The following is an 18,569-nucleotide window of genomic DNA, read 5'->3' as shown; positions in this document are numbered from 1 at the left end:
TGGTACGCCAGCAGGTGGCAAGCAAAGACACGCTCCTTAATAATATCTTTAGCACTGAATTTCTTGTATCCACAGTACTGGGGAAGATTCTGGTTGATTTCTGCTGCTGTGATCTTTCAAATTGTCCCAACTTTAGGGCACCTGGCAAAGGGGAGTTAGTCTGTGTCAGTGGCAGGAGAGCATGCATTTGGCAGCTCGAGTGGTGCTTTATGTAGAGGTGTTTAAGTGCCTTATTGTATTGGTATCACTGTGGCAATCTGCTTTCTGGTGGGCTATTGTAAGGATCCAAGTAAGAATTCTTGTTGTAGGTGGGAGAAAATGTAATGCTATAGGCTATGGCAGAATATGGACTGTGGAATTGTTATGTGTTTTAAAGAGTAAAAGATATTAGTGCTCAGATATAATTTCTGGGCTTGCCCTTCCTTCCCAAGCACAGCTGTCTGAATCAAAGCACAGATTTTCAAACCAGAATTTGAGAAAGTAGCTAATGGAAAGTATTCCTGACCAATCTTTTAGTCCTGAAATCTCGTATAAATATGTAGGTATAACCTCTGTGGTAGCTGAATTTTTGTGTTGAAACCATGTCTGTTTTCTTTGCTTGTATTTGTATGTAGACAAAAAAGATGGGCACTGTTCCATGTGCTTGAGATGTTGTTTGGCTATTGAGCAGAACACTGTACAGGGAATAAAAAGAAAACCACCAATTGGTTATCAGTGCTGAATAATAAATGTCATAAAAATGTGTTTTTATCAGGGAGTCACTGGTTTATAAGAGGCACATGGTAAGCAAGTTAACAAATGACCTAAAGAACTTCTGTTATGACTGGGAAATGAGAAAGGCATTGAAAGTAAGACTGCAATTCAGAGGGAAGGCTGCTCGTGTTGCTTTTGCTAGCTTATGAGAGTTCTTACCTTGGGGAATCAACACTGTCGTCTTAGAGCAGAAGGATATGGTATTAGTCACAGTTTCTTCAGTGTATATGGTTTAAATGGAAACCATGTCTGTTTTCTGATCCTTCCAGCTTCAAGCTGTCCCAAGTTTATGATGCAGCTTGGGGAGTCTCAGCTTGCCATGGAAAGATTTACTTCTTTCCCCAGAGGTCTTGCTTTGTGAAAACTTAAATTTTATATTGGTAATAGAAGTACAATATTTTATTGTTGCTTGGAAGTAATGAAGAATAAATTCAGCTTATACCAGTGTATGTGCCATTTGTCTGTTAACCATAAAACAATTAAGATATAATCTCTTCTTTTGGCTGTCTTTTGATCTTGGCATTGCAACTTGGGTTTGCTTTCCATTGTCTGGATGCCTGTTTGTGTTCTTGCATCAAAGGCGTTTGGCACTGATGGTCTGATTTGGCTTTGGCAATAAAAAAATTATAGCTATAACTGGGCAAAACATCAAGAAAAATAAGAAAGAAAAATGTCATCTCAGGAAGTCTGTACCTAGAGAAGTTGACACAGTTAGTATTTCCTTTTGACCCCCATCATCTTTCTTTCTTTCTTTTGTTCCTGTGGTTCCAAGGTGTCTGTAATCATTAATTTCCTTGGTCAACTACCTGCAAAGCTAAAATTTACCTTCATGCCAGAAGTAAACAGCGGAGTTATCCTTCCTTCTTTATCATTGCAGCTCTCCAGTGCTCATCCAAGAAGGGATTTCTTTAGTACCCCCTTTTTTTACTCCAATACCAAGATGTTTGCCTGTTAGAACAATTTAGATTTCATGTGAGAAACGAACCAGCATAGTGGGGGAGAAGAAAGGAGGGCTAGATCAGCATTCTCAGCTGACATTATTGCTATAATGAAACACAGTGGACTGGAGCACTATTTCTCTTTAACATGGTGAAGTAGGAGGGAAAATACTAAGATGCAGTGTTTGTCTACATAATGCAGAAGCAGTGTGTTGCAGGGTGGAAGACATATTTTTGTGGGGATGTCAGAGTGGAAATATCTAATGGCTGTTAAAAAAGCAGATAAACCTTGGTGATTAATGCCCTTTTTTTCATTAGCCCCTTTACAAAAATGTAGTGTGTCCTTACAGCAGTGACTAGTAGTGAATGTAATTAGGTGTAGAATTGTAAAACAGCTTTTTCAAAGAGAACTTGCTCATCACATTGAGTTTTTCTATTCCATGTTTCCTTAGTTTAATTTCTTTTAACATTGTTAATATAGATTTTGAGGTGAGCGATGCTTTGATGTAATGTAAAAGGAAATGACTGTTCTTTATGTCTGGTATAATTTTGGTTGCTCATTTAATTTCATCAGTTGCTAGTAATCAAATTTTATGTACGAGAATTTGAAGACTGGCTAAATAATTTAAGAGCACAAATGATATGTGCCAATGAGTATTATTTTGTGCCACATCAATATTTGTAGTAAGTGTGTATGTCAGGGATAGAAATTAAAAACTTGGGTTGTTGAAGATACAATGTTCAGCTATTTATGCTCAGTGGTATGGGCAAACCATAGGGAAGCAAATTATTTAATAAGAAAGTGAGCATAATTTGGGAACTACTTTTTTTTTTTTTTTTTTAGCAACAGAGAATGACTTGCTAAATTATTAACTTTTTAGAGCACCTCTATAAATTTGGTTTTCTTTCAGAAGATAAGGGGGATTTGGGTAGTGCTTTGCCCAGGATTAGTACTGAGCTGCCTTATTTGTGTGCCTGTACACAGATACAAAAGGTGGGGCAGCTGGTGACTGGCAGGTGTGTTTTTGAGTGCATGCAGACTCTTTGGGCACTTCAACCTTTAGTCTTAAGTGCCTGCTTCTGAAGTACAGGTGGATTATTGTCCCTCTGCTCAGCTCGCTGGCTGCTCCACTGCACATGTGTGCCTTGTCCTCTGGCAAGGCCTTCTCCTTGATGTGATTTCTCATCTCTGCAAAGTAGGTACTAATACTTTTATTTTTTTCCATAAAAATTGTGTCTTTTTCATAATTTTAAAAATCCCGCCAGCTTGCTTCCTCAAGGTTTCATGGGTTTTGTAAACCTAGCGTAATACGCTAATCAGTTTCATCGCTGCTTTTCTAGTTCCTAGTTTCCTAGGAAAGAGAAGTAGCTGATGTAACTTATGGAATATGGACTGGAAGAAGTCTTCTTGAATGAGATGTTTGACCTCCAATGTGCGAGTCTGATAAAAGACTCATTGCCAGGGATCAAAAGCAAAGCATAAGTGGGTTTATATCTTAATGTAAGAGAGCTTACTGAGACAGTGGCATGGGATTTGTGCATTGAGACTACATGTTTATCCAGTGCCTGGTACAATCCAGTACAACTGCAATTAATGAGAGAGGATGTAGCTATTACTGTGTTAGTTTGAATGGCTGTGTACATTCACTATGTGCTATATAGCTTTAAATTGAAGCACTTCAATTATTTTTGTTGGTTTTAATTCCACAGTTTGCTCACTGAGATCTCCAATTTTATGTACTGCATAATTGTTCCTACTATAAGAAGAAAGATTTTGATTTTTTGACTTTTTGAATTTTGGTTTTAGTGAGCTGTATTGCAATGACTTTGTGCACAAAACAGCTTTGTTTTGAGAGATAAATTATTTGAAGGTAACATGATCAGCAAGGATAACTTCATTTTGTATGGTTATAGGCTGTTTGCAGATCAAACAGCTTATAACTTTCCGGGTTGATGTTCAGTGTTCATCTAATTTTAGTTGCTGGACTATCACCACTGAATTATAGAGTTATTGTGTTTAAAACCTGAACATAGGCTTTTACCTTGAGCTTCTGTTTGTATTAACTATGAGCCCAGCCATGTATAGAAGTGGGGACATAACAATCACACAACTTCATGATTTCCAAATAAGTTATAGATAAACCTTTGAATAGAATGATGTAGCAGCAGTCCTTGAAGCCACAAGTAGATACCGTATTTTTGTTAATTCTACTTTGTGATGTCCTCTGAAACTGTGAACAGCTCTTTGCTAGTACTCTGTAGAGGAATATAGTCCCTACTTTCTTTTATTAAATATTAAATATACTGCATGTTTTCTCTTTCAAATGGCACTGATACAATGACAAAAGAGATGATAGTGCAATATGTTTGCAAGCAAGGGAAGCCAAAGCAGCATTACAGATACCATTAATCCCTCTCATCCCCTGCCCCCCTTCCCTCTTTTTTTAAAGTCTTCTTTTTTGTTTGATTGTCCATGCATGGTCTGACAATCTAAGGTCTTCATCTTTCACAAACAATGCTCATATAGCCAGATACCATTAAAGTCTGGGATGATGCCAAGGCTGATCTTCCTGTGGGCTCTCTCACTTTAGATTGTGAAATGTATTTGACAGCAGGGTCATCTTACTGAATTTATTTGTAGAGCAGGTTATTATGATGAATAGTTTTAAGAAACTCAGTAACCAGTTTTAATTAAAATTATATTACAAAACCCCCATTATTTTAAATAAATTCTTTAAAAAGTTCCTTGAAATAATACTTTCTTTAAACATTTAGAATCTATGATAACTATCTCTTGTCTGGAGACTGATGATACCATACAAAAAGGCACTTGCTTAACTGAAATTTGGAAGAGATGTGCATAGTTTGCGATGAAAAGGCCTCTGAGGACTTAAAAATTAGTCAAAGAGCCAGTGCCACCAAATTTGACAGGCATGATCTGCCCTTGGTGGAGCCAAGTTGGCAGTCACAAATCACCTCCTAATTTTCTGTGTGTCTTAGCATAGTTTCCAGGATCTTCTGCTCCATGAGCTTGGTGGGCAGAGAGAGACTGGTGGGTTTGTAGTTGCCCAGGTCTTCCTTACTTTCCTATTCAAAAACAGGCTTATGTTCCTCATTTTTCAACATCCCCTGACTGCTGTGACTTCTCAAATATAGTGGATTGTAACTTAGACACATCCTCCACCAGTTCACTCCGGAGCTGTGGATGCATCTCATCAGGTCCCGTGGACCTGCGCACCTTCAGGCTCCGTAGATGGCCTCAAACCTGGTCTTCTCCTACCTTGGGCAATGGTTCTTCTTTCTCCCAGTCCCTCCATTTGCCTTTCATGACTTGGGTGGTGTGACTGGACCACCTGTCAGTGAAGATTGAGGCAAAATAGTCATTGACTACCTCAGCCTTTTCCATGTCTTGGGTAACCGTGTCTCCCTTTTCCATCCAGAGAGAGCCCACATTTTCCCTAGCCTTCTGCCCTCTATAGGATTCCTTTTTGTGTTTGAATCTGTCTGGGAGTTCCTTGTTCATCCATGCAGGATTCCTGGCTGTTTTTGCCTGACTTTCTCTTTGTTGGGATGCATCACTTCTGAGTTTGGAGGAGATGGTCCTTGAATATTAACCAGTTTTCTTGGGCCCCTGTTCCATTCAGGTCTTTATCCCATGGTACTCTACCAAACAGATCCCTAACATTACTTAAATAGAAGTCAAGTCCAGCAGCTCTAGCAGTTCATCTCTCTTTTTTATAGTTGATTTTTCTTAAGCAAGTTTTATTTGAAAGTAGTAGTTGATTAACCTGTCAGTCCCAAGATTCACCGGAGCACAAGGGGTGTGGTTGTCTCTGGCTGACTATTCTAATTTCCTGTGCCTTCTTTGATACATGCTGGAGCTGATGGAATGGGTATTGGTTTTACTTCCATTTTTCTGTCCTCAAGTCTTTCTTTGTGCCTGTGGATGAACTTGTTTGCTTTGCCAACTCACCCTTTATCAAAGACTTAACTGGCTTCTTCTTTTACAGGGAATGCAAAGGGCAACCAATGTTACCTACCAAGCTCATCACGTCAGCAGGAATAAGAGAGGCCAAGTGGTCGGAACAAGAAGTGGTTTTCGTGGCTGCACAGTCTGGTTAACAGGTACAGCCATGGGTTTCTGGGGATCCTTTTGTTTTAGTTACTCCTTTGAAAAGCTACTTAGCTGTAGCTCTTTTTTGCATGCAAAGTTGAATGTTTGTGAAATCTAAGATCTTGATGCAATTTTATTACTATTTTTAGGTAGACTAGTAGGAAATTGCTTTGGAACAAATAGTAATTTGAGAATATATTTTGTTCAGTGCTCTGAGAGGGTTTTTTTTTTATACTGTCTGCTACTTAATTCTGGTTTTCTTGGTGTGTGTTGCTTTTTTTTCCCTTTTTGTTTTAAACAATTCTGTCTCTTTGTACTGTCCGTTTTATTTATTTAGAAATTAAATGCAACTTTGTAAGAGTCTGTACTTCTGGATCTTTTCTGTAAAAGCCTCTTCTCTTTGGGTTGTTATTGTCTCCTTGATTTGAAATAGCATTTCAGCATAAACCTGTGCCATTGGACAGCAATTGCATGTTTAGGCAATGCATACTGGCAGTTATTTTTGAAGTCTGCTCTGTGGTGGTTTTTGTTTTTGTTTTTGTTTTTGTTTTTTTTTTCTTTTTTCTTTTTTTTTTTTTTTTTTTTTTTTTTTTTGTCTTGTTTTGTTTTTTTTTTTTTCTTTCTCAAATAGAGAAGATAAATACATTCTGGAAGATGTTTTTTGTTTCATAACAGTGAGGAAATTTTTTCTGTCTTTCAAAGTTTTTGGAAGCTTTAAAATATTTCCTGTAAAGTTATTTTTTTTTAATTTTAGTTAAACTGGTAATTAAAAAATAGCAAAGTATGTCATTAAATTGGCTTGTAAACCGTTTAGAACATTGTTGTATTGCAACATAAAAGATCCTCACAGAGTATTAGGGAAACTTACTGTATTACATTAAGTAATACTGATTTCAACTAATGTTAGTAAATGTGGGTGAAATGTAAATGTGAAATTGCTAACAAGCTGCTGAGAGCCATTCCAAGCAGATTTGCTTGCTGTCATGTATTTCTTTGGGAAAAGAATGGAGCCCTTTCTCTCTCCCTGTTTCCATCACACAGCTCCAGCCTCTCTCAATGCTTGAATGATCTGGTGGGCTGCCTTTCTATTTCTTCTGGTAATCCATTAATCTAATTTTGGAAAAGGTCATGATAAAAATGCATTCTCAGTTATCTACATGGCAACATTTTCCAGTAAATGTTCTTTTTAAACAAATGTAAACTTAATGCCCGATTTCTTTTTTTTCAGGAAGGAGGGTGGTGGTAAGTTACCAAGAATGTATGTGGGAAGCTAGATTATTGAAGATGTTTGAGCAGTAATGTGAAAGGGTGAAAAGGAGTTTAGACATTGAAGTAAGCAATATTAACCATTCTAGAACTGTGCAAACATGAATTTCAAAATTCTAATAGGTATTAGAATAAAAGCTGAAATATTGGTACACTCCAAGATTCTCTCACTTTGTCAGCACTCATGGAGTGGGAGTCTGCGGAAAGATCTTTCAGGGATCACTTTTCATTTTTCAAGGTAACCTTTGAGAGCTCCATTTTAATGAATGTTGAGTCAGAGGGTCCTAGTAAAGAAAAGTGAGGAATTCAGCAAAAATGTGGAAAAACATTGCTTTCATGTGTAAAATAATATACAATTTTTAGAGTGCAAGTTATTTTAAAGACTTGTCAGCTTGAGGAATGTTTTTAAATTCATTAATGTATAACCTTAACTTTTGCAATTCATTACATGTTGGAGACCAAATGATGTGTGAAAAGACAGAGTGTTTGAGTGAATAGCAAGCTAGATGTGGGGACAAAAATGGCAAGTCAAAGACTGCCTCAGTGAGAAATAAATGATGAAGTTGCTGAAATCTTCTTTTGGACTATCATGCCTGTTTTCTCTGATGGGGGTGTACTTAATTGCTGCCAAAAGAAGACCGTTCTGTTTCCTGCCTTGTGTTCCTTCTGTTGCCTTGCACAGACTGTACCTCTTGCCCAACTCAGCTCTGAGCTAATTCGACTTAGGAAACCATCAGTGAACTTGCCACAGCCTCCTCCCAGATACACAAGAGGGAGAAAAAGGGAGAAAACCCTATGAGTGTGGAGGGGGTGAGATTAACAGACTGAGTTGGCTAACGGGCACCAGAGGGAGCCATGCAATGACTCCTTTTCTTTAAGTTACACACCAAGCTGTCAAGGTTTCCTTTGCACTTTGTGTTTTCTTAGGACACACTTCCTAGCATGATTGCTTATCGTTTGTCATAGATGTCTTGGAAGTAACACCAAGCTTCTGTTTTGTGTGATTTTTTTTTTTTTTTTTTGTTTTTCTCCATTCTGTGAAAGTTAGAATAAATCTTAATCACCATTAATAAAAGCATTTTTCTTCACCCAATAGTGCTACTCTTTTTATACTACCATTACCCTTTTTCCCCCCCCTCACTCAAACCAGAGTCATCTTACAAAGATCTGAGTTTGTGTTCCATTTACAAATTGACTTCTTCTTGCTGGTATAAGCAGAAGCATGTGCTCCAGATAAATTGAAATCTTGTCTGGAAAAATTATTTAAATAAGTTTCCAAATGAAAGTGAACAGTGGACTTTTTAGGGCCAGCATAGGTTTGTTGCCAAAGATTCTCAATTAGACCAGACTTTGGTAGTACAGTTTTCTTTTCTTGTTGCTAACACATGCCATTTAGTGGAGCATTACTGCTGTGTGTAGTCAGTGGTGTCTAATTCAGTGCTGTTATTCTGCAAGGAGTAGGAGCAGAGTGAGAGTTTGGCCTGATCCCATTTCTTTTGTTGACTGAAATTCACTTCAATGTGATACCTTCCCCTTCTCATATAAATGTAACATCTTAACTGTGTTTGGTTTCTGAATTATCAGCTAGTAATAATTGCTGGCAGCACTGGGGAGAAAGCATCATCTCTATAAGCAGCAGCAGAGCTCAAGGCCAAACTCTTACCTGCTTCAATTCTACACTTAACTTTTACCTTACTGTCTCTTTACCTAATGTCTGTGTGAAAGCCACTTGGCTTGTATTCCAAATAAGCTTGTCCAGAAGGCATTGCTACTGATGCCTGACACTTTGGAATTTTCATGATGTGCATGCACTACAACTTGACTTAACTTGTTCCTATGCTTATATGTTTATATTACTATTGAACAGGTCTATCTGGTGCTGGGAAGACTACAGTGAGCATGGCACTGGAGGAGTATTTAGTGTGCCATGGTATTCCATGCTACACATTGGATGGTGACAATATCCGCCAAGGCCTTAATAAGAATCTGGGTTTCACACCAGAAGATAGAGAAGAAAATGTGCGTCGTATTGCTGAAGTTGCTAAATTGTTTGCAGATGCTGGTTTGGTGTGCATTACTAGTTTCATCTCTCCTTATGCTCAGGTAAGTGTGAAAAACATCTAGATGAAATGTAGGGAAAATGCAAAATATCATTCAGTATCCTAATTACAGAAATCCATTTCTGAACTTAGCTAGAATCAAATACTTGTGGGGTTTTTTTGGTGTTGTTTGTGCTTTAGGGAGGTGATTACTCAAAACAGAAATACTGATTTTAAATATAAAATGTTTACATTAGCTCTATAACTGGAACTATCCTTCAGTACGTTAGACAGAATTATTACTCTAATAAGGCAAACAAGCTCAAATCATGTTCCAAGAAAAACTCCTAAAATTGCAATATCTTGTTTGATCCATGTATATTCCAGTACTTTATAAATATGAAGATTAGGTGTATACTTAACCTGGAGACTTAGGTAAATTGCTTTTAAAAGCAATTTTCCCTTTAGGGATTGAATGGTATAAGGACTTTATTTTTACAAAGTGACTTAATGGGAAAAGTGTTTTAATTGCCTGTAGGTTCTTTTTACTTTTTTTTGTGTTGTGTATAAAACATGACATAATACTGAAAATTAATGTAAATCCATGTTCACGTTGTTGTGTGAAGACTGTTTTCATCTGTCCATAAGAGACTGGAGGGGAGAGACAAAAAGGATGTGTGAACACCCAAGTATCTTGAAGAATGATCCAGGGACTTTAAGCTTAGGTGTTTCACAGCATGAGAATATGTTATTTCTTTGCTAGAGTGATGCAAACAGTTCTTCTGATAATAATTTGGGGAACTCAAACCCTACAGTAGATGAGATAGTAGTAGAAGTAGAACAGTCTCTAGATATGAGAAAAAAAACTAATAAACTAAGCAATATTTAGTAAGAGAAGATTATAGTGATTTTGGAAGGCTTTTTTTGTTCTCTCAGTGAAAGTCACCAATATTGTTCCACTGCTTGGCAAGCCATAAAAATAATACGATAAAATACTGCAAATAATACAATATTTTGACTAAACAAGTATTGTCAGATTAAGGAATGTAGGGAAAACTGTGCTTAGGAGAGAAGGATGCTTATATCAAGAGCAGCAGATAACACCTTCTCCCTGCTGTACTCAACTAGGCAGGTGTAATTCCTCAGATGTATATGTATGAGTATAGAAAACCCTGCATTCTATTGGTTGGGCTTGGTTGTGAGTTTTTCTTATAAATCAAGTTTAATGTAAAATATCTCACATCTTCCTGTCAGCTTTTACCATGTGATGTACTGTAGCCAAAGTGGTGTAGCTTGCAGGGCATCAGTTAATCAAATCAAATTTCTTTTTTCAAACTTTGAAAGCTTGTTTACATTGTGCTGTCAGCTTCTTTAAAATGAACTTCAAACACAAAACCCAGTAAAAATATGTGGGGGCAACCTTTCAGGATTTTTCTTCTGTTTTCTTTCAGGATCGTAATAATGCCAGACGAATTCATGAAGGGGCAAGTTTGCCTTTTTTTGAAGTATTTGTGGATGCTCCATTGCATGTCTGTGAGCAGAGAGATGTTAAAGGACTCTATAAGAAAGCCAGGGCTGGAGAAATTAAAGGTGAACCTAGATGTAATCACATCCTTTCTACATAAGTGTAATTATTGGTGTAATTAGTGAAACATTGGTGTAGTTTGACTCCATGTAAGTGGATGTGCTCAAGTCTGAGTGTATCACCCTTAAAAAGAGCATGGATTCAGGACAGGACTGAGAAGAAAATAGAAATTGACTTCTAACCCATGGAACTGACTAATTAAGTGTGTAGGACAGTAAAAGGGTAAAAGTGACTAACCACACACAGAAAAAGCCTTGAGCACAGTAAAGGTTGCAGTAGAAACCATGTAGTTATTGAGAATTAGTCAGTCTCATTTGTGTGTCCATTGACCAGTTAAAAAGAGCCTGATTCTTTCCAAAGTCTTTAAAGAACTGCATTCATAAAACTTGCTGGTTTCTTCCAAAAAGTAAAACAAGGCCACTGCCTGCCTGTAAAGACCATTACAAACACTTCTGAAGATACTAACTTTTACTTTGAAATCTGTGTTCTGTTTTAGTGCCCATGAACATTATTTCCTATTCCCAGCCTCAGGTCAAGATTTAAGTATAGCCTGCAAGAAAAAAAGCTTAGTTATGCAATCCTGCATTGCAAGTATTATTTCAAGTGCTGCTTTGCTCTGTTACATTATAGTTTGTAGAGGCTGATGACAGATAGCTCTGTATTTAGTAGCAAAGCAGTTTTTTTTTTAAAGTAATCACTTCTGGGGGTGGAGTTTGCAGATGCTGTATGAATTCACTTTAATCAGAAATTATATAAAATTCAAGAAATCGAAGACATTCTGTATGAGTGGTTGCTTGATACTTCTAGTACTACACAATATTTTGTGCAGGCACCAGGAATAAATAAAGCTGAACTAAGATTTGTTCAAAATCAAAGCAAGACGGCTTGAGCTGACATGATACAAAGATACAGTTCTGTACAGAACCCTTATTTGTGCCTATTTTGTGAACATCACTAATATTTTGTTAATTTTATAAGCCACATAATGGAGCTGTGTTCCTGAAGAAGTGGTAGTGAAGTAAACAGTGCCTGAGCAAGATACAAGTGGGTGTAGCAGTGGCTGTATCTTATGATCTATCTGATATATGAAGGATGAAAATTAAACAAACTTGCCAGTTCACAAGGAATGTCAGCAAATGTTATATTCTTTTTCTCTGGAAATAGTAATGAGGCACTTTCTTTGCCTCCTGTTCCCACTCTTCCAGTAATCTCATCCTTGTAAAGTATACAGGTTTTGGAAAAGATACCAGCCTTTCTTTATCACATGGGGTACTGCAGTAATTGGTATTTTTCTTAGATGAGGAACTCAGCTCCTAATTTTGAGGGTATTAAATCCAAAGGGAAAAACTGGAGTTCTAATGTTTGCATTTGCACTTGTGGAGGATGCAGATGTTGAGTTACTGAAGCCCAGCTGATATTCCTGACACAGATCTGACTTGTAGTGCTGATAACTCTTTGCCTTTGGGTTTGATTTTTCCTCCTTGTTTATGCATGGGTGGTGGAATCTTCATGATTTCAAAGCAGACTGCAAGCTAAGTAGGCCAGAACAAGCGTCACTGGTAGCTTGTACAGTCTGTTACAGCTATTATAATAAACACAGTCATCAATCTTACATTAGCAGCTGTCTTGAGATGAGTATATTAGCAAAACTAATGTAAAAGGTGTTGAAATTCTGTACTTCAGAGTACTGCTTGGTGGTATGAATGTAAATTTACATACATACTGGATGTTCATAATATTTTTTCATCTTTATTTATTTTTTTTAAGAGAAACAATCAGCTGATAGTGGAGGACAGTGGATGCATAACTAACTCTGGGTTGATGTGCACAGTTCTTCTGCCAGTGCTCTTTTTTTTTTTTCTTCACAGTAAAAACCAAATAGCTTCACCAACAAATAAGTGCTATGTATGTACTGCAGAATGATGAAGTTAGATGCTGTCAGATACTATGATTAGCAAAGAGTCTGAAAAAGAAAAAACCTGCAGATTTCCCTAAGAATTCCTGTATTAAGGAAGTTAAAACTCCATGTTCTTGCCTGTTGTGTTCATTTATATATAGAAAACTGTCTGTGAACAGCATTAAAGTGGAGTCATCTTTTAGAAGAAGTCGCCTAATATTTTTGTTTTATGTTCTGTAGGTTTTACTGGGATTGACTCTGAGTATGAAAAACCAGAAGCCCCAGAGCTTGTGCTGAAAACTGATTCCTGTGATGTAAATGATTGTATACAACAAGTTGTGGAACTTCTTCAAGAGAGGGTGAGCAGAAATGGAGACATATCTTAGAAACTTTTTTCCCAAGTATTTGTACATGCAATCTGAATGTAAGTGCTGGGAAAAACAAAGACAGTTTTTGAGACATAAAGGCTTATGCATCTTTCAATTAAAACTTTTAAACTTGTCCTATTGTGTGCTTCCTTTTTAAAGCTAAAAAATGCACAGCATTGATCTCCAAGTGAAATAATATTTGGACAAGTGGAAAATTAATTTATATGAATAACTGGAAGGGAGAGGAGGCTGTCTCAGTTGTTACAGAACGAACAGTGAATGCTGACTTAAAAATGCTAGCAACCAATTTTAAAGAATCTGAATTTTTACATTGTCTCTATACAGTATACAAAGTAATGTATACTGCAGATGGGAAGAGACAGGGATGCACTTACACAGTGATTTGATCTCACTTAACTAGGGGCTGCTGTGCTTGTATCTGCTTTCCCTTGTTTCTACTGTTTTTCTTGTACTAGTAAAAGTAGTCCTGCAATTATGTAATGACCAGCTCAGAAAGCTGATCTTCTTGACATGGCTGAGTTGAGTTTATGGATCATAGCTTCTGAAAAGGTAGATCTCTTTCCTTGCTCATGCCTGCAACCTACACCATCCCTTTTGAAGTCTCTGGGCCTTCTCCTGTTGCCTGATAAGTAGATTTGGCTCATTACCCAACCTAAAAAACCTCACCCCCAACAAACGCTACATGGAAAACAAAACAAACAGACAAAAAAACCCCAAACCCAACACTAAAAGTGAAGGCAGTGAAGAGATGGCTTTATCCTCTTGAAACCCTACCCCCAGAATTTGCTAATCCTCATGTAGAAATGTGTTTCCTTACATTCTCATCTGTAGTCAGCAGGCAGTGAATGACATTCCAGATAACTATTTCTTTTTAATTGAGATACTCTTGCAGATAATAACTCATGGTTTTTTATGTGAGTTGGATGTTCTGAAAATTTTGAGTATAGACAGTAGTTTGAGTAATAAAGCTCCAGCAAGTGTTGATACAAGTAAAAGATCTCATCGTGCAGCCAGTACAAGTTAATTTTGACCCTCTGTGTAAATACAGCTCTGGAGAGATTGTACTGAAATTTTCAAGAACATTTCTCAAGGATGGCTGCTTGCTCAGAGTTGCTCAGGAGATAAGACAGGGCAGAAAACCATAAGAGAATTTTTGCCCAAATCCCCATCTGAATATTTTTTTGGAAGAAAATAGGAGAGCTGTGTAGGAGTCCTACCTATGAGAGGTGGCAGTTCCTGACTGTGGGGGCCCTGTGCCTCCTGCTCAGAACAATTCATAGTTATAGAAACCTATGTCACATGTGCCAAGATAACGATCCCTGAAGGCTTGCATTGGTACACAGTGCTGACTGCTGGCTCCTAGCCCAGTCAGCTTTAAGGCACATCTAGCACTTTTTTCCTTTTCTTTGAAGATAACAGTATAATGAATGGCAAGATATTATAGTGATTGCTTAGTTCAGTGAGAGACAATGAAATCAAGGCAAGGCTAAACAGGCATGTCTTGGTTTTAGACCATATTAATGCAGTGCTATCTTGAGAATATAATTTCTGTAGATTTCCTGTAATATGAACAAGAGGACTTATAAGAGGGCTGAAGAAGGACTTTTTATAAGAGCATTTAGGGAGAGGGCAAGGCTTTAAATTCACAGAAGGTAGTTTAGATTAGATATCAGGAAGAAATTCATTACTGTGAGCCTAGTGAGACACTGGAACAGGCTGTCCAGAGAAACTGTGGATGCCCCATCCCTGGAGGTGTTGAAGGCCAGTTTTGACGGGGCTTTGAGCATCCTGGTCTAGTGGAAGGTGTCCCTGCCCATGGCAGGGAGGTTGGAACTAGATGATCCTTAAGGTCCCTGCCAACCCCAACTATTCCATGCTTATATGATTCTATGAAATAAATTGTTCAGCATTATAAAAACATTTTTCAGCATTATGGAAACACATGCCTGTGCTGCAGAGAAGGCTACCTGCATGCTCTACTGTAAATAAAAAGAGCATAGCCAGGAGCTCGAGAAAAGCAATTTTGCAATTTTATATGGCACTTGTAAGACCTTGTATGGATACCTTGTCCAGGTTTGTGCCCTTCTCCTTCTCCTGGTTTGTGCACCAGACATTGATGTGCTTCTGTGAGCTGAGCAGAAGGTCACCAAGATGATCAGAGGCTGAAGTATGTCATTGCACAAGGAGAGGCTGAGAGGAAGTGGATTTGTTCAGCCTGGAGAAGGCTAAAGAGTTCTTGTTGCAGTTTGTATCATCCAAGTGGGAGAGTGTAGGAAAGACTGATGAAGACTTGTTTTAGAGGTGTACGAGGGTAGGATGAGGGCAGCATGCATGAGATAAAATATGGGAGATTAAAATTAGATATAGGGGAAAAAGCCTTTTGCTATAAAGATGGTCAATTATTAGGACAAGTTGCTATGAGTGTTTGTGGATGCTCTGTCCTTAGAGATATTAAATGCTTGATTGGCCAAGGTCCTGAGCAGGCTGCTGCAGTGGGACCAGTTTTGAGCAGGAGGGTGGACTAGATGATCTCCAGAGACAATCAGCATCAGCAAAGAACCCACCACCCCAGTGTGAGGAGGCACATTTCCATAACACATCTATTTTTTTTATTATTATTATTTTGCCATTTTTTATATGAATGCCTTAGAAATAATAAATATTGTGGAATATTCTGTAACTTGTCCTTTGGTAGAATTAAGCTTTCAGTAAAACTGATGCCTTAGAATGGTCACTAGATGGCTTGCTAGCCTAACATTTTCCTAATTCCTAAAATTCATGCAGTTTAAAGATGCATGGATTCCTTTTGTTGCTGGTTTTCTTGTTTTGTTGTTGTTTTTTAATCTAAGTTGATGTTTTAAGTACCACTTTCATGTATGCAAGGGAGTCTAGGTTTACTAATCCTACGAGTTCTCCAAATGTCAGACTCAGTTGCTGGAACTGTCTTCAAGCTGTTTGCATTTGTATAATGAGGTAGGTTGTTGACAGAAACTGCTTTGTGCTTTGTTTTACCAGTTAAACTGGGACACTAAAACCAGGATAATACTTGAAGAGATCTTTTTAATTGCCATGTTTATTTTAAGCTATTGATGGTTTGTAAAATTAGGACATCCTAGCCTGGTAATGAGCCAGGGTCCAGAGGGAAATCTGTGAAGCAGCATGATGTGCACTCCGTCATTCTAGTGTTGCTTACAGGAGGCAATACCTTCATTTGATTCTGGGGTTGTTGTTGTGACAGGAGTCTGCTGCAGCTCTCCTGGGCTGTAATGCTGCTGCTCAGGCAAAGAAAACAAAAGGGTGATTTTTTTCCTAACTTACAATGTAATAAAATCTACTTCCAAAATGATGTCTAATATGTAATGGACCAAGCTTTCCTTGTAAAACACCATTTCTAAGTGCTAGTTTAATTTGTCTTCTTTTGATGTGTCTTTGAAGATATGAATTGTGCAACAAGCAGTGAGACTCTTCACATCTTATTACTCCCTTAGTCATTTTATCTCTCACTTGCCAGCATTTTGCTGCCTTTATTTTACTTTCCATGGAGGTAGTGCCTAAAGTCTGATTAAAGTTTCTGATCTAACTTCGTGTTTTCTACAAGCATACCTTTTTACTCTGCCCTGCATATACTGGAAAAGTAAACATAATTTAATTATTGTTTGTTGCTCCAAGGGTGAGCTTTTTTCTCCAAAAGTAAAACATTATTTTACAAAGGTTTCTCAAACACTGAAAAATATGTTTTAAAAAGAATAGTCCGCCTCTTTTCACTGATTTTTTGCTACTAAACATTACTGGAACATTTGACTGGATTTGGACATACTACACCATCCTTCGTTGGAGGAGACTCTTAACAGTTTTATCATGATGACCTTCTCTCTTTTAATTATGTTTTTATCTTTGTGTTGATCTCTTCTAACAAGTTTAAAGTCTTAAGCATTTTGGAGTGAGACTATCTTGTTTAGTACACATGGAAGAGTACTGAATTTTTTTTTTCAAATAAAAATATGTTGGTTATAGAGCTAGATTTTGGTTCATTGCATATATATGCACAGATGACATCATATTTAAATATTCTAAGAATTAGTATACAGATGAAAATACTGGTGTTATGTCATTAGCTGTAGGAAATACTTTTAATGTGTGCTTCTGTATTAATTTTCAGTAGAGAAGGAGCTTTATGTATTTTGCCTTCATGTTACCATTTCTAATGTGTTTTGTATAGTGAATGACTTAAATTCATAAAAGCTTAGTCTCTGAATCTTTTTTTTTACTTCTTCAGCATGTGTAAAAGCATTGAGTCTGCCTTTCTACTCTAGATAATGTGGGCATTAAGTCATAAAAATTTCATTCAATTCAATAGTTAAATATTCACTAGATAAATGTTATATGGGTTACTTAAGGTTTAGGAAAAAAATCTCTTGTCAGAATATTTCACTTTAGCCAATCTGCTGGCTTGAGTAACTAGCAATATATCATAATCTTGGAACAGTGCTGGCTTTTAGATGAGTAAAAATTGCATAATTAATAAATTCTTGCTGTTGTGTAGTGCAACATTAGAATTTTACTTCTTGATATGTGTTCAGTGCCCAAGAGGTATTCTGAGCAAACATTAAGTTCTGTTTATTCCTTTTATACAGGACATTGTACCAGTGGATGCCTCTTATGAGGTGAAAGAGCTTTATGTGCCAGAAAACAAGCTACAGTTGGCCAAAACTGATGCTGAGTCTCTGTTAACCCTGGAAATAAATAAGGTATTGTGTGTTCAGGTGTCTCATTGCTGCAGTTGAAGGACAGTCTGATCTGTTGCTTAGTGTAAGTAGATGCACTTGAAATACCTGCCCTGGTTACAGAACACACCGTGATAGACTTTTTCCCTCTTTCCTTGAGTGCAAGCAACAGCATCTGTGGTTTCTTTGTTTACTTACCAGAGATAATTTATCTTCATACTTTCATGAATAGTGTCTGGTATAGTGTTACTTAGTTTATCCCTGGAGAAAAAATTTACAGTGATTTCCTCCCATGCTTCCCCCAGATCCATGGACAAAACCATGCCTGGAATGTCATGTATAAGAAATTGTTTCTAGAAGGATTGCTTACTTTTTTTTTTTTTAGTTTACTTATAGAAACCATTTTGAATTGTGAATTGTGATTGCCTACTGCTTGATTCTTCTTGTTGGTAGTCTTCAGCTGAACAACATTAACTTTTAATATACGTACCAAACGCAAACAGTTGCAAAGATATGATCAGATCTACTTTATTGCTTTTTTTTCTGATTAGAACATACTTGTGCTATGTTTCTAGTTTCCAGCAGAGAGAATGTGGAAAAACATGGAACAACTTGATCAACCCTATTCTTATTTTGGTTAAATGCATTATTTTTCAACTCAGATCAATTAGATGAAGCTGCTTCTGGCTGTGTTTTTGTTCTACCTCATTCATTTTTCTGAATAACCAAGCCTAAACACAGATAGAATGCATGAGTTTTTTTCACTGGCTTTTTGATGGTATCACTAAAACTTAAAGCTAAGCATTTGATCTAGGAACTGACTAAGCTGAGAGTTCAGAACCTGTGAGTAGACTTTGAAGGATT

At 37.2% G+C, this 18,569-nt stretch overlaps 1 protein-coding gene across 1 annotated transcript in view; it reads left to right on the top strand.

Annotated features, from left to right (window-relative positions):
* PAPSS1 (3'-phosphoadenosine 5'-phosphosulfate synthase 1) overlaps window positions 1-18,569 on the top strand; it is a 39,312-nt gene that overhangs the window by 1,992 nt on the left and 18,751 nt on the right. The window contains exons 2-6 of the mRNA XM_053976193.1: window positions 5,702-5,816; window positions 8,939-9,174; window positions 10,562-10,700; window positions 12,833-12,951; window positions 17,616-17,729. Coding sequence (XP_053832168.1) covers window positions 5,702-5,816; window positions 8,939-9,174; window positions 10,562-10,700; window positions 12,833-12,951; window positions 17,616-17,729 — 723 coding nt within the window. The remainder of the gene's footprint in view (window positions 1-5,701; window positions 5,817-8,938; window positions 9,175-10,561; window positions 10,701-12,832; window positions 12,952-17,615; window positions 17,730-18,569) is intronic.

Source organism: Vidua macroura, chromosome 4 (genome assembly GCF_024509145.1).
Source record: "Vidua macroura isolate BioBank_ID:100142 chromosome 4, ASM2450914v1, whole genome shotgun sequence".
NCBI lineage: Eukaryota > Metazoa > Chordata > Aves > Passeriformes > Viduidae > Vidua > Vidua macroura.
The sequence above is the reverse complement of the archived record's forward strand: the minus strand, read 5'-3'. Positions and strand labels throughout refer to the sequence as shown.